Raw genomic sequence first — 27945 nt, forward strand, 5'->3', positions numbered from 1 at the left:
GGCTTGTGTGCATTTAGTTCTGCAGAGGGCTAGCCTGCCTTAAAACTTTTGCTGCCACAGCATCTAAGTCCTAGCTCCAACTGTAAGAATTACTACAAAATAAACAAAAGCAGTTCAAATTACAGAAGGCAGATAATACATAAAAGTTCAATCATACAAACATGCACTCTGGAGTAAGTGGCTGGGTTTATTTATCTGTTAAAAGACACAGTGCCAGGGAAGGAAACATACAATGTTTTTTGTCTTTGAGGCCAGTACTCACATCCTCTTTTTCCTCACATTTTTCTCCATCTTGTGCTTATAATTCAGTAGTTCATCGTATAAGAAAATATCATGATAACTGTACTCAGCAGATATAGACTTATTATTATTATACTCAATTGTGAGAACAAAAGAAAATGCAGAAATGTTTTAAAACTAGTGTGTGTTATCACAGTTATCTTTAGAATAGTGGTACTTCCCAAATAGGGTTCGTATTATCCCAAATGAAATAATGTTTCCGGATAAACTGGGGGAAAGAAAAAGAAGAGTTTGAAATGCATTACATTATTTATTACAGGGTAAACATCAACACATGCGGCAAAAGCGCATGCAGAAATGCAGTCACTACAAGGCAGACAGAGGCCTGAATCCGGTTGAGGCACAACTTAGAGTAAGGCACACTGAATCAATGAAATTTACAAGTGTCACCCTACTAAGTTTCCATTGATTGAATTAAGTCTACTCTCATTAGAACTAATAACTGTATCAGAGAAAACCCTCTGAAAACCAAAGTATGTCACTTCGACATCATGAATTCCCAAAGCACGCAACATATTTGTTGGTGGTCTTCATCTGAGTACTAACCAGACCCTGCTTAGCTCCCAAGATCGGACAGGGCCTGGTGCCTTTAGGGCATTTAGGCCCACATGCCTCACAAGCCAGAAAAGTCATGGGCTGAAAAAAGGTAACAGGAAACATTGGAATAACAGATCTCTTTTCATATCTGTATCTTTATTTTCCTTGCACAAATTTCTTCTTCTCTAGTGCAAAACTGGGGCCCCAAAAATGAGAAATAAGCTCCTCTTAAATGCCACCCATAAGCAAATAGATCTTTTCTTTTCCTTTCCACAAGAAGCTTTACTCTTCTCATGCGCATTAGCTTGGCCATAAATCACCTCGAATTGAATTGATATAAAAGCATGTTCAAGGGTAGTTGTGTTGACCATACAGCAAATAATAACAACAACAACAATAATAAAATAATAAAATCCAAAACACACATACTTTTATTAGGTCAAGCAAAAGAGACAAAAACCCCTGACACTCATGAACTCGGATTAAAGGCGTAAAGTCAGGCTGTATGAGTCCTTCTGAACTGTCTTGATTTTACTGACTCAGAAATGCCATGACTTCAAAAGTACTGAGCAGAAAGAGAACTCAGGGGCATGACACAAATGGCCCTTTGCGCTCTCTTTTTCAACGGTGGGGCGCTTTGGGTCCCCTTTTTCTGCAGCTACGCCTCTCCCTCCACATTTGTGGCTTTGACTATTCAGATTGTATTAATATGTTCTCTCTAGGAATATCTAGGTCCTCCAGCGCAACTCTGTGGTCAGCTTTAACCAAAAGCTGCACTGAAGGACCTAGAGATGCCTAGAGAGAACGTTTTGCTAGGCCTTTGGGGCTCCTCCAGCGCAATTCTGTGGCCAGTGTCTGGCAGATGCTGACCACAGAGTTATAGGACTATCCAGGGCCCCTGCGTCATACAGACAGGCAAAAAAGCTCTCACACGCCAGAAGAAGTAATGGAGCGCACCATGCGCATAAGCCCCATGACTTTGAAATGCGGGAAACTCAACAGCATAATTTGTGGTAGTGAATAGGAACATACACACACATACATAAGAATATATATGTGTGTATGAGAGAGAGAGAGAGAGTATTCCCATATATATATATATATATATATATGGAATATAATTCCATGGTTTTTGCTTATAGGTTATAGGTAAGAGTTAGTGAATTAAATATCTTTATTTTTGGAGGGAAACCCAGTAGCCTTCGGAAGCATAATGAAGCGTAGATGGAAATAACTGAGCTTAAAGAACTTAGCTGTTAATTCTGTAACATCGAAATTGTATATTGGACTGCATTTTATTAATAAAATAAAAAATAACAATAATTCCTGATTCCAAATACATACATACATATATATATATATATACACAGACAGACACACATTCCAAACATATTCCTATCTATCTATCTATCTATCTATATATATATATTCCAAATATATTTCTAATATATATAAATACACACACACTCCAAATATATTCCTTTCCTATATATATATATATATATATTCCAAATGTATTCCATATATATATATATATATATTCCATAAAGCACACCCTGACATAGCTATAGATATATATCATTGGAAGATCTTCATGCCACAGTTGGTTGAATCTGTGTCTATGTGGCTTTGGAAGAACAAGAACAAGATGAGGAGGGAGTGTCGGAGGAGCCCTCCTGCTCCTGCTCCTGCTCCTCCTCTTCCCTGCGGCTGCAGGTCACACTTTCTCAGCTCCATAGGAAGACATGAGGAAGAGGAGGAGGAGGAGGAGGGAGCGCCTTATGAGGCGGAGCGCCCCTGCCTCCCTCCCTCCCTCCCTCCGGAGACCCCCCCCTCTCTCTCTCTCTCTCTCTCTCTCTCTCTCACCCTGACAGCTCCGCCTCCTCTGCTCCGGCTCTTCCTCCTCAGGAACGCGGAACCCCCAACCTGAGGGAGGGACCCGATGAGCGCACTGCGCAGGCGCCACGCACAGCCACAGGCGGAGGAGAAAGTGCGCATGCGCAATACTAGCGGCACCTGCTACCTCTCTCTCTCCATCTCTCTGCCCATCCCCGCCTAAACACTGCCCTGGACTCCTGAGGGGCGGAGCCAAAGCCCAACCGTCGCCCTGGTCACGTGACAGAGGTGGCCTTTGATTGTATTCTAGGCTACTTTTGCTTTTAGGCCAACTCTCCTTTCATCCTGGTCTATCAGTTAATGCTTTATAATACAATATTATACATTATTACATTATTATATATATATTCCAAATATATTCCTTATAAATATATGTATGTGTATGTGTATATATATATATATATATATATAATATGAATATACATATATATATATATATATATATAAAACGTTATAATATATAATTACAATATAACATTTATATATAGTAAGTAAGTAAAAGTTTATTTATATACCGCCTTTATAAGACCAAGGCGGTTTCCAACATACATACAACAATACAGCAATATAAAAACATCAAAACATAGCATTAAAAACCTTTTACAATAAAACAATAAGCACCACAATTCGTGCCAGCTTGACATGCTGACGAAGGGGGCGAGGAGAGAATACTTTAGGGGTCAGGGAGTCAGGGGTAAGCTTGCTCGAACAAGAATGTTTTTAACCCCTTCCTGAACTGGGTAAGGGAGGTGGCTGAGCGGAGCTCAAAGGGCAGCACGTTCCAGAGGCTGGGGGCCGAGATGGAGAAGGCCCTCTTAGTGGTGGCAGCTAATCTGGCCTCTGGAACCCTTAACAATTGCTGCCCAGTTGATCTGTGTGCGGGGCGGATTGTACGGGGAGAGGCGGTCCTCTAAGTACCCTGGGCCCAAGCCATTTAGGGCTTTATAGGTAACAACCAACACCTTGTATTGCACCCGGAAGCGAATAGGCAGCCAATGGAGGTCTTTTAAGACTGGTGTTATATGGCTGGTTCTAGGGTGCTGATAATGCTTTTCTCCATTTTTATTTTAGAAAATGGGAAAACAGAATTTTTTCCCCCTATGGTTTCAACCGTTCTGAAAGTTTTACATTAAAACCCAGCTTTCTGTCCATGAATTGATAGATATTCATCTACATAGGATGGAGGTTTCCCATCCCTGCCCCCCACCTTCCCTCCGCATCCTACTGAATTTTCCTCAGCACCCTACTTTACGCCCTAATGAATTTCTCTGAAGGTCTTGGCGATCACTGGGAACGTTTTAGGAGCTGCAACTGAAAGAACATTAATACAAATCACCACACTACAGGATCCAAGACAACATTTCTAAAGAAAATATTTTATTATTATTATTATTATTATTATTATTATTATTAATGGCATTATGGTTAAACTTAAACATTATATTAAAGTTACAGAAACGTCACTTTTTATATATATAATTATATATAATTGCATACAATATAATTATATATTATAACATTTTATATTATAACGTATGAATTATTAATTGAGCATTTATTAATGCATATATATATATATATATTATTTATACAGTGTAACAATATTTAATTATATATATCATATATATAATTATATATATTTAATATTATATAAACAATATATATATGCATTAATAAATGCTCAATTAATAATTCATACATTGTATATTATATTGTTCTATATTCTATATAATATCTATAATATTATATATATATATATATATATATATATATATATAATCTATACTACTACAAATATAGAATATAGAATAATATAGAATTTATAAATTATTTTATATAATATAATAATATTATATATTATATTATAAACTGTAGAATAATATATATACAACCATCTAATTAAAAATAATAATAATAATTGTAAGCCGCTCTGAGCGCCTTTCGGGCTGAAGGGTGGGATATAAATACTGTAAATAAATAAAAATATAAAAATATAGAATTTATAAATTATCCTCTACATTATAATAATATTATATGTGTGTGTGTATATATATATATATATATATATTATAATATTATACAATAAAGAATATAGAATTATACATTCTATATTCTTTTATTGTTTATATATATATATATATATATATACACACACACACACACACATATAATATTATTATAATGTAGAGGATAATTTATCTATATTATATTATCTATATTATATAGAATAATGTAGAATAATATAGAATTTATAAATTATTGATTGAGCATTTATTGTTATTATTAATACAATTATATTATAATATAATATAATATATAATAACAGCAACTGTCCATTTCGTGCTAATAAACAGCTGTAAGTGAGGAAACGTCCCTCTTGGAAAGCATTTTATCTCAAGGGCACATCCAACTCTCACGTAGTTTCCAACTTTCCCTAGAGTTACTTCTTTGGACTACAATTCCTTATGGGCCTCTCTCTTTTATCCCTCTGTATTTACACTTTAATGAATCTATTGATAGCGTTGCGCTTTATTCTCTCTCTCTTTCGTTCCTTATGTTTCATGACCCTTGAAATTTGGTGGAAAAGGAGTCAAAAATAAGCGCCATTTTGGGTCGTGCTGGATGGGGATTCTGGGACTTGTAGTCCAGAGGAGTAACTTTTCCTAGGCTGTGAGGGAAAGCTTCGTTGGTTGGCTACGCAGACGGTTACGTGACGAAGGGCCTCATGGGGAATGTAGTCTTTCCACAGCACGGCGGCGAGCCTCGTCCAATCAAACGGGGCGTTAGAGCGCTGGGCGGGGCCTAGCCGCGTCCGCAATGCCTTGTGGGACGCGTAGTCGTTCGTGGGCTGGAATCCACTCACGGTTTACGCGGATGAAACTACAAGTCCCACCAGGCAAGCGAATGGAAGCGGTGAGCGGAGAGTGAGACGAAATGGCGGCTGCTGGTGGTGGGAGCTCCGGAGGCGAGAACCGTCTGGTGTCGCTGCCTTTGTCTCGGATCCGGGTGATAATGAAGAGCTCCCCCGAAGTCTCCAGCATCAACCCGGACGCCATCTTCCTCACCGCCAAGGCCACGGTAGGACTCCCTCTCGGGCGCCATCCGCACCGCGGGATTGATCCGCATCGACACCGCTTTAACGGCTTTTGCTCAAGGCAGCTGCTGTTGCTGTTATTATTATTATTGTTATTGTAGTCGTATTCTTATGTAATTGCATTAATCACAATAATAAATGCTCAATCAATAAGGTCTAAATGAAAGATATATATATATATGTTTTATAATATAACAATAGACATCTGGGACATTCAGAGGATGAGATTCATTTCATGTTTTCTCCAGGGCCACAGTCGTCCTCCTTTTCCAAGACGCGTCCTACATTTCAGCCTCCTCTCCAGGAAGGCATTTCAAAACGTCCTCCATTTTGAGCAGGACTAAAGCCCCGAACGCACTGCAGGAATGAGCCACTTGAGCTGCCCTTCGTCGCTGCTGGGGAATCCTGGGAACTGTAGTTTCATTGCGGCGCCAGAGCTCAAATCTCCCACAGAACCACTGTTCCCAGAATTCCCCTTTTTGTCCACATTTACAGCGCTTTATAAGTTAAAGCGGTCTCAAACCGGATTATTTCTCCAGTGTGTTACGGACCTTTCAAGCATGCGTTTACATTGAGTGCTTGTAAGCTTTATACGTTGTCGTGTCCTCTCTTCTTCTTGCATGTCCTACATTCTGCGGTGCCTTGTCCTCCTTGGTGCAGAGGACCTCCCTCCGCTTTTGTGGCTTTGATTCTTCACGCCTTTTACGAATCTGTTCTCTCTAGGGATCTCCAGGTCCTCCTCCAGCTCAGCTCCATGGTCAGCTTTAAGCAAAAGCCACTCTGGAGGACCTAGGGATGCCCAGAGAGAACAGCTTGCTAGCCATTGCTAGCCATTTGGAGCTCCTCCAGCGCAATGCCATGGTCAGTGTCTGGCAGACGTTGAGCATAGAGTTCTGCTGGAGGACCTAGAGATGCCTAGAGAGCTGTTCTCTCAGCTGGAAACATCATGCTTTTGCTATTTGCGGCTTTCCCACATTCACAGGGTCCTGTGCTGCTAACCCCAGCAAAGATGGAGGGCCAAGTGTATTGGGGTATTAGCATTAGGAGAAGGCGAGGATTTAACACCTGGGCATTGCATATCAAACATTGCTTTTTGTGCTGAGCCCTCGGTTCAACCCTGGCTTACAGCCTCCCTCTCACAGGGCTTTCTGGGCAAGGTTTCTCCGGCGGCAGCTTTGCCATTGCCTCCCTCCTTTAGTTAGATTTCGTGACCCCTGCAAGGGAAGCCCTTCTTTCCCTCTGCTGTCTACTTAAAAAGTATACATTCAATTCAGAAATGCACACTTTGTGGTTCTGTTTCTTCCTGAGCAGAGAGTTGAAGAGACATTTGGCTCCAAACGCAGCAATAATCCAGTGTGAGGCCACTTCACCTGCCATGGATCACTGCTGGGGAATCCTGGGAACTCCAGAGCTCTCTGACAGAGAAGGCTAAATGTCTCACGAAATTACCGTTCCCAGGTTTCCCTACAATTGAGCCTGGGCAGTTAAAGTGGAATCAAACTGGATTATTTCCGCAGTGTGTTTTGGACCTTGGTTTTAGTTTGCTTAAGTAACTGCAGGCTGTTAAGAGATCCAAAGCCTTTAAGAAGTATGTGGGAAGTATTGTGTCGTATCACTGACATATAGTCTTCATCTACACAAGAATGTTGCCAAGGTGGTTTATACAAGATGATGAGTGTCACTGGAAAAATGATGATGATGATGATGATGATGATGATGATGATGATGATGATGATGATGATGATGATGCCTTAGATATATCCCTGGCTGTCTTTGTCTTATCCTTAGGAGCTGTTTGTTCAGTACTTAGCCACCTATTCCTACAAGCATGGACAGGGCAAAGAGAGCAAAGCATTAACCTACAGTGACCTGTCTCATGCAGCCGAAAAATCTGAGACCTTTCAGTTCCTAGCAGGTAGGTTTTTACAGAACCATGTAAGTAAGGTCACTGTTGTAAAATAGCCCACAAAATGTGGGACTAAAATGGAAAATGTAGCATATCTAATTACATTCTTGGGGACCTATCAAGACTTAAGGGCTGCCTCTGTGCTAGGAACAAATGGAAGCATCCAGGCTATCTGCAGACAAGCAAGTGTGGAATGTGCCACTCATATGATTGATGATGTTCATGGCATTGACAGACACTTGGGTCAAGAGCATGCCTCTTGATAGAATCATAGAAGAGTTGGAAGAGAGCACAAGGGCCATCCAGTCCAGGAATAAAGCATCCCCAGCAGATGGCCATCCAGCCTCTGTTTAAAGACCTCCAAAGAAGGAGACTCCACTACACTCCAAGGGAGTTTGTTCCACTGTCGAACAGCTCTTACTGTCAGGAAGTTCCTCCTAATGTTGAGGTGGAATCTCTTTTCCTGTAATTTGAATCCATTGTTCTGGGTCTTGTTCTCTGGAGCAGCAGAAAACAAGCTTGCTCCATCCTCGATATGGCATCCCTTTAAGTATTTAAACAGAGCTATCATATCACCTCTTAACCTTCTTTTCTCCAGGCTAAACATCCCCAGCTCCCTCAGTTGTTCCTAATAGGGCATGGCTTCCAGACCCTTCACTATTTTTGTCGCCCTCCTTTGGACACATGGCTCCAGTTTCTCCACTTCCTTTTTGAATTGTGGTGCCCAGAACTGGACACAATATTCCAGATGAGGCCGGAGCAAAGCAGAATAGAGTGGCACTATTACTTCCCTTGATCTAGACACTATACTTTTATTGATGCAGCCTAAAATCGCATTGGCCTTGTTAGCTGGCGCATTGCACTGTTCAGCTTGTGGTCTACTTGGACTCCTAGATCCCTTTCACACGTAGTTTCATTCAGCCAGGTGTCCCCCATCCTATATCTGTGCATTTTATTTTTCCGCCCTAAGTGCAATACCTTACATTTCTCCGTGTTGAATTTCATTTTGCTAGCTTTGGTCCAGCTTTCTAGTCTATTCAGGTCATTTTAGATCTTGATCCTGTCCTCTGGGGTATTGGCTACTCCTCCTAATTTGGTGTCATCTGCAAATTTGATAAGTATGCTCCCAATTCTGTCATCCAGGTCATTGATAAAGATGTTGAATAGCACTGGGCCCAGGACTGAGCCCTGTGGGACCCCACTGGTCACTTCTCTCCTGGATGAAAAGGAGCCATTGTTGAGCACCTTTGGGCTTCGGCCGGTCAACCAATTACAAATCCATGTAACCCATACTTTACTAGCTTATTTGCAAGAATGTCACAGGGGTTGTCTGAAACAATTTGTGTTCCTGTATGGAGAATAAATCATGTATCCAGAGTTACATTGTTTTGCTTCATCCACTATTTTGTACATGGCTCAGTTTGATGTAGCATTAGGTACTGGTGAAATAAGATCTGAAAGACAAAAGAAACCAATAGGTACCTTTCATTCATTTGTCCTTTCCTTGATGCTTGTATTCTGGAAGTGTAAAATTCCCTCCTGGGAATCAGATTCCATGGTGAATCGGTGGTCTACAGATAGAATTAATTATTTTGTAACAGTTGGAAAAGTACTTGATTGTAATATTATGGTGATATTCTTCCAGATATCCTACCAAAGAAGATCTTAGCAAGCAAATACCTGAAAATGCTTGAGAAAGAAAAGAAAGGGAAACAGAAGGAGGAGGAGGAGGAAGAGGAAGACAGTGAAAATGAAAGTGAAGATGAAGAAGAATCTTAAGCATGGGAAGTGATGCTTTTGTTGCATAAACATTTGGAAATCCCTTGTGGCCAAGCTGACTCCTGCACTATCTGTATTGACTGAAAACAGAGGAGCAAGTGGATCCTCTAGCTGCTTGAACTACCATTTTTGTAGAGACTTGGCTGTGGGACTCAGTATGTACAGGTTATTTCTTTTACATCCTGTCCTTCAGATGACTACTAATGACACGCCAGGCGTACTTGTCAGGAGATCATCAGTCTTCTGTATAGATGTTTCATTTTCTTTGCCCACATTGGGCAATCTTCAAAAATTCAGCTATTTTACTTGCCAAAATGATGGCTCTTCCTTATGAGCCACAGCTTAGGAAATTACTTTTGTTTCTCTAAAAGGGAGCTGTTCATTCAGCAGCTTTGGAGAAGCCCAGCCACATATTGCAATGCAGACTGTCCAACCTAGTTGGAAATAAAAAGAACTCATTTTCAGATTTGTTGGTTGTGAATAGAGTGAAAAAAACAAAAAGCATGGTCTTAAAGGGAAGGAAACAACCAACCTGCTTTTTTATGACAGTATGTGTATTTGGTAAATACATTTATTTGGAAGACTTTGAATATAGATTGTTTGTAGAAAAGACATTCTTGTTTTGATAATAGATTTATGTAACAGGACTTTTTACCATTGGAGTAAATGAGCAATATATTTTTGTTGCCATGGAAAGAATTGTAGGAACTGCACACCTAGAGTGGGGCAAGTTTTATAAATGCAGATGGATTTAGATTTTCATAATTTAAAGTAACATATTTTGTATGCTAACATGAGTATTTTCTTTTATTTAAAAAAAAGCTACTAGGGAAATAAAGCATCCTGATAAAAGCCATTTGTCTTTGAATTAAGTGCTTTGTAGGCTTTTAACATCTGGACTGAGTGGGCCAGAGGAGAGTGTGGATGTTGCAAGCGGTAGACACGGCTTCATGGTGACAAAGGAGATTTTTTCAGACTCCAAATTAACTATCCTTTTGGGGTAATTTTTGAAGCGACAGCTATGTTAGCCTGTCTCAGTCTAAAATAAATGGGGTGTGTGGATGAAGGAATCGAGCAGAACCTTTGAGGCTAAATGACTTACTTTAGCAAGAGCCTTCATAGATACCAATCCACCAGATGCAGTGATGGGCTTGGAAGTACAGTGGACCCTTGTTATACACTGGGGTTTGGTTCCAAGATCCCCCGTGTATAACAAAATCCGTGTATGCTCAAGTCCCATTAAATATAATGACATAGCAAAATGGTGCCCCTTATAAAAATGGAAAATCAAGGTTTGATATTTGAAATTTATACTTTTTTTGAACATTTTCAAACCATGTATGCTTGAATCCATGTATAAGAACGGCTGACTGTATAACCACAAGCATATTGGAGTTGCAAGCTTGTGGGGTGGGTTCAGAGTGTATCCTATTACTACCCCTTGTAATGCCCCAGTCTGATGTGGGTTGAGAAGACTGGTAAACACTGAAGCTCTCCTCAGTGGAGTTACAATTCAGGGAGACATGTGCTAGCTAGTCTATTCTTTCATTTGTGAGCAAAACATTAGTGTTACTGAAGAACATTGGAGGCAAAGGGGAAATCCAGGAAGATAATTGCAGGACCACAGTGGACCCATCCAAGAGCCCTGTTATAGTCTTCTACAGTCTGCTTTGTCCCAGGTTTTTGCTTCCATCCATGCCTGTTTTGGCTTCCTACTCATTCCCCCCCAAGGTTTACAATTTTGTCTTGTCCATCCTGTTGGTTAAACTAATGCATCACAGGCTACCTGATCTGGGACAGGGGTTTCTTTTTCCACTGTACCGGGAACATAGAACTACCACCTGTTACCACTCAAACTTTGAGAAAAATATTAAGCTTTTCAAACCTGGTCTTGGTTGATACGGAAATCATATTAGGAATATCACTATGTCTGCTTAAAAATCAACACACTGTGGTCATTCTCCATTATTAAAAATTGGTAAGTTATCAATATAGCTTACATAGGCTGCATCCACACAATGGGAGGGGAGTCACACGTTTGTTAACTTTTGAGTATCATTGGCTAAATTGTATCCTTTTCAGCCATCTCTCGTCCATTTGATTTTTCTTCACAAGTAGGAAGAGACCCAAAAGTTTACCTCCATGTCCTTTCTGTTGGGAAAAAAGTCTCCTAGACCTAAAATTGGTCGACAAAGGCTAAGAAATGCAGCAAAGCTACCCCTCCACTTGCTAGAAAGTTACTCTTTTAACAGAGGAGTCCAGGTCTTGCAGCGTGCATTTTCCCTACTGAAGGTATTTTAAAAGTCATGACTTAATTGGGGCTGGGAACTTTTGAAGTTATTCACTGCAAAGTTTTCAGCTCCTTTATGAGTGAAAGCAGTCAATACTGGAGTCTCAATTGAAATTTAACACCTGAAAACTAGTTTTATCAGAGATGTTTACTGCTTGTTAAGCAAACACATACATTTTTATCCTAGCTGCAAGAGCTGTTCTCAGTCATATGCTAGATGGCCATTACTAAAAGGGATGAGGTAGGAAAGTAGTTGAAGGTAGGATTGGAAATTCATGAAACTTTGTGCGCTAAAAGCGTATCATCCAGGCATTTTGTTGCAAGCTGAGGTTAAACAGTATAGTAGGGGTAGAAATACAGCACTCCAAATGTTTGACCGCAATTCTCTGCATTCCTCACAACTGAATATGTTGGCTGGAACAGCTGGCACTTTCAGTCATGACATCTGGAGCACCCCTACAAAGAGCCATGTTGCTTGCAAAATGAACATAGTAATACCTCTTTCTAAAGCTTCAAGAGGCCTCCAGGGTCCATGGAATATGAACATGTAAAGAAACTTTTTGCTATTCTGTAGAAATAGCAAAGTGATGAAACGGTGAAAAAGTGACAAGTCATCCTGAGGTGTCACAGATCTTTTCCCAGCAGTGATACTGGCCACGAGTACCACTCCATAAGCATCCTTATGCAAGGTTTGTACCAGATCGTATAGGGTACCCCCCACCTTCCTGTAGCCATTAAATGGCCACCGCTTTGTGTGTATGGGTACATTGGGGCTGTAATGCCATCTAACACAGGGTGAGGAGGCGATGTGCAAGGAGGCAGCGGGTACTTATTTGTACAACAAATTTGAAAGCACTTATGCTCTCTTAATCCAGGGTGAGTATATGTCACCAGCAGGAACTAAGCCCTTGTCTCCATCATCTCTTAGGTTAACAGAACGAATAGTTCCACCCTGAAGTTCTTGAAGAAAAGGGAAAAGGGGATCTAAAACAGAGATGTTGTTAATCCCACAAAGCAACTAAAATTACTAAGAGAAAATGATGCATTTGAACTTGTAAATATGAGTAATTTATTGACATACTATGAGGCAGAAACAAAATTGACACCATACAAAATAACTTTATAAAATATCATTCACATATTTCGTCAAGATTTACAGCATTTTCAGCTTGTTACATATGTTGTATGGAGGTAAAAACACTATGCTAAATCTTTAGTAGTAGTTTATAATATATACACACACATACACAAGAAACCAAAACAAATGTTAGTTTGTCATGAGTTTATTGCAGAAGTAGTGCAAAGTATTTTACTAGCAAGCTGTAAAACAGACATTGAAAAAGGAACCAGTGAAGTTTAAAAACAAGACAATAGATGTTAAAATTTCACAGTCTTCTGAAGCTTCCTTCAAGAGTTTCTCCTCACCCCACTCCTACGTGAACCAACTCCCTCCACACACCTATTGCAATGCATTTGAGGAATGAAAGCTACCAACTGTTGAAGAAATTTGATCTAATATATCCAAGCCACAGGGCATATGTTGCTTGAAATTACCTTGATACTATCTCAATTTCTGGGGTTGGGGGTGTGTGTGGCTTAACGTTGTGGCTCAGGCTTCCAGGCTTCCCAAGCCTTTATTAGCTTATGTCTTTGTTCAACATACAATTGGAATCACAGGGTTGGAAGATACCACAACGGCCATCGAATCCAACCCCCTGCCCTAAAGGAAAACACAACCAAAGCACCCCTGACAGATGGGCATCCAGTCTGTTTAAACACCTCCAAAGGGGGAGACTCCACCACTCTCCAAGGCAATGTCTCCCACTGTCTAAGAGCTCTTACTGGGAGGACGTTCCTCCTAATTTTTAGGTGGAATTATTAGACTGTTTCTCTTGAGATGGAAAGCAACAAGGAACACCCCCCTCCAGGTCTCACTCTTGTTCCATTATTATAAAGCGAGTACATAAACGACGAGGGAACATATATTGTCTGTTTTAAAACCTTAAGATCCTTTTTCTCAAAATTCACTCTGTAAAAACAGTCACTACATCCTCTACTGTACAATGCAGGGCAGACTTGATATCAACTACTGAACACACACCGGTAAAGGATAAGAATTATCTAGCCAAGTGAAGAGAGACCAACTCTCTGAATTCATTATGGGGATCCAAGAAGTACAAATTAAAAGCCAGATAGCCAGTAACAACAATAAAACTAATGAAAGCCAAACATAATGCTCTATGAAATAAAAAAGGAACAAAATGCAGCATATTCAGGCTCTTGTTTCAATCTTGAGGTACCTGTAAGTCTTACCATCTGCCCAAAGTACTATGGTACATTAAAAACATGTTACAGTTCTTTACCATAAGCCAATTTACAGGACATTATTACTGAGAAAGTGCAACAATGCTGATCACTCATATGCAGCATATTAAAAGGATGGTTACTCTTTTATAAAATATAGCTTTACTTATAGACCCATTGGGGCAGTTTTGTAATACATACATTTTTCCCTGTTGATTTGAGTCTCTCTGCAGAAAAAAAAAATCTCCTTTAGGGTATAGCTTAAATCCTGTCATTTAGGAATGTTGGTGCTGTTTTTGTTTTGTCTTTTTTGCTTTTTTTCAATATTAAAACTAAATATAATTTTACGATTCCCATGCTGTATTGGTTATTGTTTATAAAGTCTCCAATCTTCAAAAGCAATAATATATTACAACTCAGTCTCCAAAAAAAGGTAAGTAAAAAAAGTTTTATATAAAAGGGTATTCAAACTGTTATATAAAAGCATGCAGAAAGTTATTTGATGTTCTAGTCCCTTACCTGACATATGCACACACCACTTCCACTTTTTCTTTTTCTTACACTTAGGTATAGTAGCTACATATACACACATTTCCACACACACTGAGCACCCCAACAGAACTCTGCAGTCCCTAATGGCAAAGTCTGGAAGACCAAAATCCAGCTTTAATCTGTTGATATGCATGAGTTTCAGGTGTCCTCATGGAGTCATTTTGCTTCTTCTTTTACACAGTCCAGAAAGAATTCAAAGATATAGCTGTGTTAGTCTGTAGAATCAGTATGTAGAGAGATCTTGTAGCACCTTAGAGACTAACTAAAGAAAGAAGTTGGCAGCATGAACTTTCGTAGACTTAATGTATAAAATAAGTCTAGAATTTTAAGTTAAAAAATTGACTCCAAAAAACTTGGGTCGAGTTATCCCATGGGCCAATTGAAGTACTGTACGTTACCTCTTTTTTAAAAGAAGGAATCAACCCCTTTTCTGAGTAGAGTGGCAAAAGGTGAGAGCACCTAAAAGAAGCACCAACCCTTCGGGTGAGCACCAGCAGTTATGCCTGCCGGAATTTTCTAAGTTCTTTGGCATCATTTTCCTCTGCTGTATCCTTTACAAGCTTTGTTACATGCCCATAATTTTGGCCCCAAAACCTGCTCTTGACTTATACATGAAGTTGAGTATACAGTTGCTCCTCCATTTTCGCGGGGGATCCGTTCTGGACCCCCCCCCCCATGTGAAAAAAATAAATCACCAATATTCAAGCCCTATTGGCTTGAATAGTGGTGTGCACCCCATTTTGTCCCCCTCCGTTTGCCGCCCACAAACAGGCAAGGGACACAGATTCCAAGTCCGCAAAAACAAAGAGGCGACTATATATTGGTGAAATGCATCTGAGGAAGTATACTTAAGTCTAGGAAAGCTCATGTTGCCAACTCCTTTCTTTAGAGGGGGCCCAAACAGACAGGCCAAAATAAAGCTGCTTCATGTCACTTTGGAGGTATGCTGTTTAAACAGACACATGTATCTTAAGAGACCAGAAGCTGCGCCAAAGCTGTGTTCCAGTCCTTAGGACACATGCATCATTTAAACACCATACCTCCAAAGTGACCTGAAGCAGTTTTATTTTGGCCTGTCCTTTTGGCCCCAGAGTCTTTAAGGGGCTACAAGATCTCTACATACATTCCAGGAAGCCACAGTTAACTATAGCCTCCCTTAAATGTCCAAAAGGAACTGAATGGCTACTACACAAGACATGACAGGGAGCGTTCAAAGCCAATAACCATAGTTTCCTAGTTAGGATGGAAAAGGAGGCAGTGGTTCATTGTGGCTTGCTGGCTTGTGTCATCTCCCAAACAAAAAGAGAACACAGGTTGCTCATACCTATTACTTTAAAGCTAGGATTTTGATCAGCCACGTCTGCAGATTTGCTTCTGTCACAAAAATAGATGGAGCATCTCACTCAGAGCTTGGTTTGCACACAGGGGCATCCACATCCCAAGACTAAACTGCCAAGCGACTTCCTGCTAGCACAAAGTTCAGGAGCTCCACAGAGCTTGGTGTATATGGCCACACAAATGTATGCATAGAATAGTTTGAAATCTAAGTATTAATGCTTTCATCCTATCTTGTTTTTTTTAATTCCTCCACATTACAGATATTCCATTATGCTGTTTCTTTTTTAGTTTCATACATGAAAAATATACTTTCATATTTTCTTTTTTTAGTCATTTTTTATTTTCTTTTTATTTATTTTTTTTTAGAAACCCAACACAGTTTTCAGGTTTTCTGATAGAAAGGATTCATTTCTAGCACAGGAGTATGACTTGATTTTGCTATGCATTGGGACTCAACGCAAAAGGCACAAATAAGAAATCAAATGCATTTTTTTAAAACAACCCCCCTCCCTCCCCACAAAGATATCCTTACCTTCAGAGGACAAGTCATCACATATTGTTTGGTCACTTTGGACAATCTCAATGTGAATTTGAATAAATTAGCACCCAACTGCTTAGTCTGAGGTAGATCCAAACTGGAAAGAGAGCTGGGCCTCCACTGCCCATTTGCCATTCTCAATAGTCTTGAAGACAGAATGATGCTATGTCAGTTACAGGATGGGGAAAATCACTATTGCAGATTTTCAGCATATTTACATTTTTAAAAAATAGTCAAGACTTCTCTTTGACACAACTACATTTCAGTTGGAGGAATGAATCAGTATCTATATTAAACCCCTAGCCCTTTCAAAAGACATTTTCTCCACATATCTCAGGATTATGTTTGGATCAACAGCATGGCTGTATCTTAGAATCAAATCTAGGATACATAAATTGGGGTAGAATGAATAAGACTACTGGCAAATACCTACATTGCTTCCTTAAAAACATAGCCTGGTTTTAAGGATATACCATTATTTATTTTTTTATTCATTCATTCATTCTCTTGTGCCTTCATAGGGAAAGATCTAGTCTTACTAAATCAATGTTTTTGCATATTCTGATCTTGGACAAATTTAATGTTAAGGCTTAAGTCAAGAAAACATCACCACATAGCATGAAGCAAGCATGTAACTAGAAATTAAGGTACGTATACTGCATTAATACTAGTTCTCCCACTTGGAACTTTTCTAAATGAATGTATGGAGTGAAGTATACAGTCTATCTAATCAAATGGAAGCTCTACAAACACTGCTAATAGGTAGAAGTAAAATGTGCTAATTTAACAATTTGCTAGACCCTACAAGCCTGGAACCCTGCAACACTCAGGCAGCAAAAGGGTGTAAACTAGTTAAGGCTGCAAACCATTACTTACTTACCTGGAAGTAAGCCTCACTGAAAACAGTGGGACTTACTTCTGAGTAGACACGTCTAGAACTGCACTGTAAATATATTTCTGCTTAGTACCATTTGAAATAAGGCCCTTTACAACTGTCCTCTATTTACCAACCAGCTGAATTTCAAAGGATGACCAACTTTTTAACAAAACAAATTTCAAGCCTCATTCTTCTTCCAGGGAAGACGGGAATACACTTCTGTATGATACAGAAGTGCCTAGATATTTCTCTCACCCTTTCCCCACTTGGGTTGAGTTTAGCTGAACTACCATGCTACTGAAATAAATTAGACAACTTAATAATGAGTCACACCTAGTATTTTCAATTGGAACTAACTTAGTCTGGATTCCCCACACAAATAACCAAGTAACTTATGCACAAACCTATAAGTAATTGCTTTCACTAAATTACACATTAAAGTAACACCCAGGAGTTGTCAGTTTAATTGGAAATGTTCTAAATCACAGGCAGATTACATCAGACATTCTGGTCTTTTTTTCCACACTTCATGGTACAAAACTTTTCTACTATCTGTTGCTATTATGCATTAATCATTGCTGGCCGACTAGTTTTCTTCATATGCATTGAGGTCTCATAACCTGCAAATGCTGGAATTATGAGACCTTTTCAGAAAACAGACAAATAGTGAGCCCACATTCTTTATCTGGGAACACTCAGGTAGCACAAGCTATTTCCCTCCAGCCCTTGGTTTGTTCTGTTGGTGTGCATTCAATGTGTATAATTTTTAAAAGGTACATCTAAAATCCCTTCATGTATGAGCAGTCCTCAAGGGAGAACAGAAGACATTGTGGCTTTTACAATACATGGAGTGGGAGAGGGGGGGGGATAAAGAAGTTAAAACACACCTCCTGAGTAATCTATGGGGTTCTAATCAGCAGTTTATATCAGTAGAACATGTGAGATGGGAAAGTCAATAGCACAGCAACTCTTCTGTCTCCCCACATCACTTTACTGCATTAAAAAAACCTAAAAAGATGCTGACAATACTGCCATCTCATCATAGTCAGAGGTAGTTTTTTGTTTTTAAAGGAGGGCAGAAGGCCCAGATCTTTTTCCCAAGAAGCATTTATGTCCTGGGCATAATCTTGAGAGATTCACAAGACTGAGAAAGGTCAGAGCTATTTGCATATATCATTCTTACTTTGTTGCACTGGTCTTTTTGGACAATTTAAATCGTCTAGAGGAAAAGCTGCCTGAATTCAGAGATCTCCCAAGAGGTTATAGTTGCAGACCTTATGTCTAGGCTCACTTTCAAAGCAAAAGTAATACCCGCCTTGAATCCCACTGTGGGTGAGAGGCGGGATATAAATCCTTGAAATAAATGAAATAAAATAAAATAAAATAAAATAGCAGCATCCTTCTCTTCAAGAAGGAACTGTGATGTTAGATACTTGCAATCATATAGCAATTCCTGTAATTACATGATGATATGCTGAATAGACATCATCTTACAAAGTTGTCATCAGGCTACATCCATTCATTCTTTATGAAGTTCTGACAGGTTGTGAATAAAGGATGCTGGGAAAGGCAGCCTTTTGATTTTTAAATGTTAGTATTTATAGTAGGCTTGCCGGCTGTCACAGTTTGGTTGTCAATCATGCTAATTCAAGAAGAATTTCTATGAATTTCGTACAACCTAGCACTGCAATACATGGAAGAACACTCACGCATCAGAGTGTTTTCTGAAACCTTCCTTCTCTCTGCCTTAAGTGACTGGATAAAATAAACATAAATCTCTGGCCACTCAAAAAGAAGCACCCTCCTTCCCAAAGTTTAACATTTCCCCTGCCGTGCAGAGTAAGGGGACATGTAAGGATGGATTTACATAAAAGCTTTATTTGCAAAAGCAAGAGCCATTCTAATAGCAGTCTTACTGAATCAGACCAAAAGATGAATCAAGAAAGAATCTTCTTTCCCAGTAACCACAAGGTCTCCAGAAATAAACTTCAGCTGAGGAAGCTTGCTGTTTGAGGACAAGGATGGATTGGTCAGGATGAGGGTCTAAAACAAATTTTTGAATGGAATTGTTTCTGGCAGGCAAGCCACAGGTGCCCTGAGTTGCTGGTTCACTAAGAAAGTGACTGAGCTAAATCTGACTGTTCAGCAACTTCCTATGTCCCATGCCTAACGCTGTACAACCAGGAAGGGGTGACAATTATGTAATTTGAAAGGCAAACAACTTTGTGCTACATAATAACCCACTTTTGAATCTTCAGAAAACTTTTGAAATAAATTGTGATGGTAGGATCTGTTATTCAAATACAAAACTTCCAGCACAGGATTTGGGGCATACTTTAAGTATCACTCAGACAATGTTAGCAGAACATACCTGACTGAAGCCTACAAATTTTATTAGTGTCTGTGTAATTACTCTCCCTCCACTCCACTGTCAAAAGGTAAGAGGAACTACAGACAGACCAATTTGGAAACCATTAGTAAACACAGCTAATTTTGGATAACACATTTCACTAACATTCCAGTGTACAAGCACAGTTAATAAATGTCTTATATGATGAGCCTCAGCATGACTTGAAGTAAATATCCTATGTCACAGTATGTGATTTATGGATAACAGCCCTATAATATAAGGTAGCAGTCTTGACAGCAATATGCTTACTTATACAAAGCAAGATGTATCCAATCAGAATAATGTGATGATTGCAAGACAGTTTTCTACAGTTTCATTTGAGATAAAAGCACCTTTACTTGCACCTGAACTCATTTCAAGATCTGAGGCATGACCAAATTGTTGTACAATGAAACAGGACACACTCATAAAATATTCAACAACTTTTTTTTCCTTTTGGCAGATTTAGAGTGTATATAAATTATTGACTGGTATAAGGAAAAATAGCATTTTTAACAATAAAGTTTCAAGGGGAAAAAACCTAAATTGTATATTTTTAAAAATTAACACATAATTTCATCCTAGATTTAAAATGTTTAAAGCACCTTCCAGTATGCACATGTACACTACTGAATCCAAAGAACAATACAACTAGTTCGGCATGCTCCAGGGAGCACTGGATTGTTGTTGTATTTCTTCTTGAACACCAACCTCAAGTACAAGACGGTCAAACTTTTAAAATGGGAAATCTGAAATCAGCCACATGGAAGGAGGGATTTGCTAGTTAAAGGGAAAAAGGAGTCACCCAAGTCCTTGGGTGTATCTGAAGTATCTTTGTGAATCCTGGCCAAAGCACCCCAAATGCACTCACATAATGTGCTCAAAAGTGCACACAATGCTTATATATTATTACATTTCTGGCCTGGAAACAACAGTATGAAAAATGCAATTGCAAGAGTAAAGTTGACTAATGCATAGTATCTTTGTTACCCCTAATGAAAGAGATGTAATACATAAAATCTGCAGAAGTAACTTGCCTCACAGTTCACAAGGTATACAGACAATTTCCTATGGATTGTATCCAACTTGCTCTTTCTGATCAATGATATTAAAAGACCTCATATGGCACCTGACCTTGGATAAACAGTCAATCGGTGGCACCTGACTTCTCAAAGCAGAAATCAGTAGGTCATAGCCACTGAAGTCTTTTGGTGAAATTTGGCTGCTTTCAATAACGATAAATTCTCTTTCACAGAATGTAGGAGGTAGTTTTAAAACTTGATCTGCTTGCTGCCTGAAGAATATTCTGCTTAAATCTGGCCATGTCATTACATTCTCTTTTAAATACTTCAGGCAAAAACACACCAAAAGAGCAGAAGTTTAAATGAGGCTCAGTAAGGTACATACTGCATTAAACAAACAAGCAAGCAAGCACTGGGTTTAAGATGATGAAGTGACTGACAGTGGGGAAAGTGGATGAATGCCTCGACAGCAGCTTTTCTAATAAGTGTGCTGAACGTAGAGCAATACTATAGAGAACACACAGCAGATATTTATTTGTGCCCCGAAAGATTACTAGATAAAGAAGGAACAATCTGCATCGCAACCTTTCCAGAACACAGCAATTCATCAAGACTGTCCCCTTAACTAATACAGAAGCTTGAGAGTGAAGTTACGGTGGTCTGGCTTCTCTAGCAGTCTTGCCAATTTCCGAGGAATTCCCTGGAATCCGGGGAATTTAATTCATTTATTTCTGGGGATTTTGACTGAATAGTAGTAACAAATATTGGGGAATTCTGGGGATTTTGGTAAAACATTCCAGGGAATATCTTTGAGGCTTGTTGGCAACACTGTTCTTCTAGGTAGGGAGCACTAGGACACAGGATGAAACACAAATCCAGCCTCCTTTGCTCACTCGCTTTACACAGCTACTCTGACAGTCCGGTTGAGACAAGTCCTTTTAGAACATCCCAAGTGAATCAGATGCCAAGATTCCCCATCATATTTCTGTTGCGACAAACAAAGAATTCTTTATCAACAGTAAGCACGGTAATGGTAAAAATGGTATGGCTAAGCTAAGCCCGGCCAAGTAAACTAGAGCCTTTGAGAACAAGGTGACTGGAGCAGGGGAAGGTGTTCTGTAAACAAAGTGCATTTTGGAGAAGGATAGGGAAGTAACCATGGAGTGAAGGCAGATAAAAATCCAACAAAATACACAAAGCAAAAGAAGCAACCTCTGCCCTCCAAGGATTTGCAGCTAAACACTAAATGGATAAAATCCAGAAAATCATATGTGCATTGAGTTCATCTCCTTAATACTGTAAAGTGGGCCTTTTCACTCTAGAAATACAGCAATGAACACAGAGTGTTTCCCTCTTGGTTAGACCTAACACTATGTACACTATTAGTCCAATAACTACAGCAGATGCCAACAGAAAGTCCATTACAGTAAGAAAGTTAGAATAATCAGTGCAATTACATCCTGCTTGAGTTTTCTCCTAGAAATGATGGCTAGGAGGCCTTTAGAAGCAAGTTGTCAAAAAGTACAAGGGTACAACAAAATATACTGCATGGTCTCCGCCACAATCAATGGCCTTTTGAACACAAAGCTATCATTTACACAAAAGGAAAATCTGTTTTTGAAGAAATATACTCTAATGAAAAGATGCTATAGAATCTACAACTATGGATGACTAGAGACACACATATTTACATTCTTTTTAATATGTTAAAGATGTTATGGCTTAAGAAATGCCATAGGAGTTTGTTCTCTGGTTAAATCATACACAGCTACATGACAATTTATAATCCTCTAAGCAAAAGGCTCAGTCTTGTTCCTGCTGCCCAAAACATCAAGGGATAGGAGGAAAGGTCTCCCATGTTGATCAAAAAGATTTGATGACTTTTCAGTAAGGGCAGAGCTGAGTGGCAGAGCACAAACTTGACAAGCAAAGGATCCCGGGTTTTATCTCACATACCTCCAGTTCAACAACAACCACAACAACAACAGCAACAACAACAAAACACACACAAACCTAAAAACCACAATCAATCACAGGTGATATGAAAGACCTCTACTTGAGGCTGTGTTAAGCCCCTGCCAAAGTAGAAAATTCTGGACCAGATGACTGGCATAAGGCAACTTTCAGTGTTCCAACCATTCTTCAAAATTCAGCATGGGAAAGGGACAATGAAGACAAATTCAATTTTCATGGCAAGAAGAGGGATAGGGGACTATAATAACCTTTAAGAGATAAGGCTTGGTGCTCTTACTAGTATTCTGAAATTTTACTGGATATTTCTAATCCAATTTTCCTGGTATTTTTTTAAAGGCTCTGATGGGACTATTCAGCTACATCTATGTCATGGTGAGAAGCAGCAAAGGTCTTTTCCCTATTTTAATGTTTGAAGAAATGCATACCTCCTCCATACCCAACAACCTGAAGCACAAAAACAGAAGATACATACTTATCTCCTCATGGTGCTTCTACAACCCACTTATATTTAGATGTCTTCTGTGATGTGTGATTTGAATTTCGGGCACATGCAAAGGCTTTTTAGAATCTAGCTGTAAACACAGGAGCAGCCCGACAGAATGTTCAGCTTGTGGAAAGTAGACAAAAGCAGGGAGGAATCAAGAGCAGAGACAATGTCAAGAACCCACCTTCAATAACTCCACCACAACCCAACTTTCAGACTTCATTTTCAGTTACACAATATATATTAGAAATTAGTCAAAAATTACTCCCCCAATAAACAAACTGGATTTTTAAAAATGTGACCAAGCTATTCCAATGGTCTAGCTGTTACCATAATAAATTTAAACTGGGCTTCAGCTGTTTTGCTAGGTAGCGCAATTGAATCTGTGGTTCAGACTGAAGCTGAAGAGGACATGCAAAGAAATTGGCTGGGCTCAAACCAAGACCTAATTATGACAGCAACTCCAAGAGCCACAGAGGAGAGTCGCCCATGGCTTTCCGTTCCTACACCTGTCTTCATTTCTGGCCCACAAAGCACAACCTCTGAGCAAAGGGCAGCAGTGGCAATCTTATGTGCTACAGAAGACAGGAGTGCTTTCGTCATCGGGGGGAAAAGTGTGTTTAAAAGGCACAAGAGACCAATTTATAGTACATGTGTTTTTTTAAAAAAATAAAACGGCTTCATTACTGGTTTGCACAATGCAATAGCAGCATCGCTATCAAATGCTGTATTTTTTCTTTTATTTTTTTGATGCTGATAAAATTTAGAACAAGGAAAGTGGCAAACAGGTTACTGCTGTCAAATCTCCATCATGCGTATGGCTCCATGCGTTTCATTTTCTTAAAGCTTTCTACTTTATGAAGTTTCTGCAATGAAAAGGCAAAGGCAAAGCTTCATGTTAACAGAGCTGAGATATCAGCCTCTTGCTCTTCCATACCAAGATGCTACATGAGTTTTTAAGCATCAAACTAGTAATGGCATAGATAAATGTGAAAGACATTCTAATTCTTACAGAGAAGTCCTTAAGAGTGAAATACAAAAAAAGACTGGTGCAATAACAAGCAATGTAATTTTAGCAACTGAACGTCAGTGCCAGTTTTAACCCATTTGGGGAAACTTTTTAAAAAGAAAAAAACCATAACAATCCATCAGATGCAAATTTTTCTAATGAAACCAAATAAAATCAGATTAGAATGAAAATTTCCTAGGCTTATTCAAAAAGAAAAAAATCCAACCATATTAGTCACAAGGTAAGTTTACGTTTGAATTTTAAAACTAAAACAATCTGATTTTAAAAGAATGCCAGGTATGTGTCAAAATCCTAGATTCACTCTCACTTGCTGTAAACTATTCCCCTATTATTATTCTGATGGATAATATTTTGGATAAAATTGTATGAAATCATTCACCTGAGATATTGCTGTGCTTACAAGTGTCACTGGAGTAAATGACCACTTCAAAAACGTGTATTCTTTGTTTTAATTTGGAATTTTGGTTTATGCATATATTATAAAAAGCAATTGTTGTGCATATTCAGGGTGCCCTACCTTTTAAAAGTGCATTGTCAATTGCTCAAAACAGTTTTACACCCCTCCCTCCATATCCACATGCTGAATTTTGCTAGGGATTAGTTTATGATGCATTTAATTGGGGGGGGGGGGGAATAAAAGCCATTTTTAAGATTACAGTACACAAGATTAAAAGAGAACCACGTGCATTTCTCCTTTCTGATACAATAATATCCAAGTTTTAGGAAACCATAGCCCTCCTTCTACACAGAAAAATATGCACTCAGAATTGCCACGTGGGTCAGTAAAAAGACAACATTAATTCTTTGGAGAAGGATCTGCACAAGCTCCTAACTATAGTTGTTGGCATATATCTGCATACTGATGAATATCTTTCGATGATTTGAAAATTAGCAAAAAGAAAACTACACAGGTGTCAAAGAGCATCTAAAAATAGCAGCTACTCCCTTTGTTCTTTACAAATTAACAACAAGCATGACAAATTTGTTGTGACCTGGCCACCCAGTTCTAGAGGGGCAGACAACGATGATACCATCATTTCTGCACACCTCTTTCTTTCTGATGGAGGTACAAGGTGATGGAGAAACAAGAAAAGAATGTCTCATAAGCCACATCCCAAAGGAGTCAGCTAATTACAACAGAATTTCAAAAGCAGGATATTATCATTTAAAAACAAGCTTGCTCATCAAATGAACAGTGCCAAACGTGAATGTGGCTTCACATTTTAGTCTATCCACTAACACTAGCTGGAAAGTGCAAGTTCTCTATAAAGAAAAAGCTACATACCAACTGCTGAGCATAGGTTGCAATTGGCTTTCCACAACTGAATGAGACAGACCCTAATCTGGATCTAGAACTGCAGTGTACAGAAAGACACGCGTGTGTTGTGCCCCCGCGCCCTATTCTCTTGCCCCAAAGGCCAGTTGTTCTAGCCACATCGATTTGGCAACATGAGGCACTGCTTACTAAGTGCAGACTTCAACAGATATACAACACAAGTTAGATCCCTAAAAAATCATAGGCAACAAAAGAAATGAGCACTTACTTGCTCAGGCATCGGCAATCAGTTCTGCAATATCAAGCTATTTCTAACACAGTCTGATCCCACTCTCCCCACTTCACTGAATGGAGAAATGAGAACATATCTTACAAAAGCATCTATTCTGCTTTTCAGAAGAAAGAAAATAAACCTGAATTAATCTTAGGAAGGTTTTTAAAATACTGAAAAAAGGACTCAATCCAAGGGTTTAGATTTTTGTTCAGTTTTTGTCATTGAAGTTCAATGAAATCAGATTAGGAACAAAATTTCCTGGGCATTCTGCTATAGCATCTTATTAGTGTTCTTGTTAGCACCATTCATGCAATGGTGGTTCTAAAAAGTCATTTCAAATAATATTGTACAAACAAACAGAAGCTTTTATTTCTAGGCCTTTGAATTAATACCTCTCCAAAGAGAATGCCATTCCTCCCTCACTTTTTCTTTTCATGTTATGTATAAGATTAACATATCCCTCCACAAGTAAAATGCCAGATTTCTTTCCTTCCATTTCTACAGATAATTGAACAGAATAATGATATTTGTGCTTGAATGAGTCAAGAACTGTTCTTTCATGCCTTTGCAAAAACTAAAAACTGTTAAGAGCTGAAGAATTTACCCAATCCAGTCATGTCCTTCCTGAAACAAGCTATACAAAAGATATATCAGGTAAACCTCTCAATGTAAGTCTGTTGCATATTCCTATTTTTACACAAAGTACTGCTACAATATATCCTCCATTCATGGGTAAAGTATCCCACACAAGCCTGTTAAAATAAACAGAGACTTACAAAAGCCATGGTTGATGAATTCTGACCCAAATCACTAGTGTCCACTTGGTAAGTTTCTCATTTTCAAATCCAAAACATTATGATATGTTAACAGAACTATGCTGAGTACTCCTCACTAAATAAAAATAAATAGCATCTAGTCATGTTAATACTGTGAAACACATACAAATTTTACATTAATTCAAACATAACAGTGAAAAAGATTGTACTGTATCACCACAGACCCGTATTCTTTAGAAAAGCTTTGGAAATTAAGTGTCACAGTCCTATAGGACCAATTCCATGATTAGTAATCAAAATGGATTTTTAAAGGAAAAATACATCTTTTTTTTTAAATGGCACACTTTGCTAATTTTTCAATGGACCTACTCTAAAGTACACATAAGCTCCTTTTTCTAGTTGAAATAAATCTGTAATTCAGTCTACCAAAAAATTAGACAGCACAATGAAAGACATTCATGAGCAAGCTTCCAAAAATACTTTTTTGCCCACAGACCCCCATAGACTGTTCTGCTATAAGACAGCTAAAGACAACCCAGGATTCTCTCTTTTTGCATTTCAATAATAAACTTTTGTGAATGCATCCAGAATGATCAAATACTTCAATGGCACTCAAATTAATGTTTTGTTCTCTTTTCAGGAATAAAAGCAAAATCATAGTTTTTTCCCAAGCCCATTAAGCCTGAACTTGAGTACTTTCAGATTAGGGACATACAGGTATATATGGAGAAAGGCAAAATTAAATGAACAGTATTTTTTTTTAGCCCTGAGATCACAGCTCTAGATATAGTTATGAAAGATGGGTTTTGATAATTTTTTTTCCTTTTCTCCCGACAAGCAAGTTTTAATTTTGGCAAATCCACACTTCTAACAGCCGTACAATTTTGTACAGGTCTGCAGTTTGCAATTCAGTCTGAAATTCCGGACGGAAGGCTTCCTTGCAAATGGAAAAACTATAATAATTTTTTAATAAAAAAAATAAAAGATGCATCACTCATTGCTGGCTGTCACTGTAACGTGCGCAACTGTTGGTCTAAGTGCAGCTGGTCTCCTGTGAATCCAACTCTGAACTGAGTTACTGAAATCATTGCAGCAATGTCAGGCAAAGTACATGGTGCGTAATGTATCCTGATGAACCTGAACAGCTTTTGCAAGTGCTTGATGATCTCTGCCATTGCTCTGACCAGAAGTGTGACTCCCTTCAGCACTAGAAAATGTAGAGGAGGAGAGAAGAAAAAGAAAGTCTCACTTTGTTACCTGTCCCAAAATATATTTCCATATAAGACAACTGAATGTGATACTCAGCCCA

At 38.8% G+C, this 27945-nt stretch overlaps 3 protein-coding genes across 4 annotated transcripts in view; 1 reads left to right on the plus strand and 2 right to left on the minus strand.

Moving 5' to 3' along the window:
• The window catches only part of LOC149317694 (trafficking protein particle complex subunit 9), a 337712-nt gene extending 334696 nt beyond the window's left edge, over positions 1–3016 (minus strand). The window contains exon 1 of the mRNA XM_089518016.1: positions 2704–3016. The gene's annotated coding sequence lies outside the window, so the exon portion shown is untranslated. The remainder of the gene's footprint in view (positions 1–2703) is intronic.
• A 2258-nt stretch (positions 3017–5274) lies between these two features.
• CHRAC1 (chromatin accessibility complex subunit 1) lies at positions 5275–10368 on the plus strand. The gene is made up of 3 exons (XM_089518017.1): positions 5275–5811; positions 7616–7742; positions 9379–10368. Exons 1-3 carry the CDS (start codon positions 5668–5670, stop codon positions 9510–9512), a joined length of 405 nt encoding a protein of 134 aa, XP_089374143.1. The 5' UTR covers positions 5275–5667; the 3' UTR covers positions 9513–10368.
• Positions 10369–12854: 2486 nt separating this feature from the next.
• Positions 12855–27945, minus strand: part of AGO2 (argonaute RISC catalytic component 2) — a 46829-nt gene continuing 31738 nt past the window's right edge. For both annotated transcript variants that reach the window (XM_089518019.1, XM_089518018.1), the window contains exon 19: positions 12855–27843. In XM_089518019.1, coding sequence (XP_089374145.1) covers positions 27735–27843 — 109 coding nt within the window. In that variant the 3' untranslated portion in view covers positions 12855–27734. The remainder of the gene's footprint in view (positions 27844–27945) is intronic.

This window comes from Sceloporus occidentalis, unplaced genomic scaffold, assembly GCF_023333645.1.
Source record: "Sceloporus occidentalis isolate IW3139 unplaced genomic scaffold, rSceOcc1.0.p SCAF_3, whole genome shotgun sequence".
Classification (NCBI taxonomy): domain Eukaryota; kingdom Metazoa; phylum Chordata; class Lepidosauria; order Squamata; family Phrynosomatidae; genus Sceloporus; species Sceloporus occidentalis.

Coding starts and splice junctions, on each gene's coding strand:
- CHRAC1 (XM_089518017.1), top strand. CDS start 5,668: ATGGCGGCTGCTGGTGGTGGGAGCTCCGGAGGCGAGAACCGTCTGGTG. Junction 5,812..7,615: donor TCCTCACCGCCAAGGCCACG/GTAGGACTCCCT, acceptor TCTTATCCTTAG/GAGCTGTTTGTTCAGTACTT. Junction 7,743..9,378: donor GACCTTTCAGTTCCTAGCAG/GTAGGTTTTTAC, acceptor ATATTCTTCCAG/ATATCCTACCAAAGAAGATC.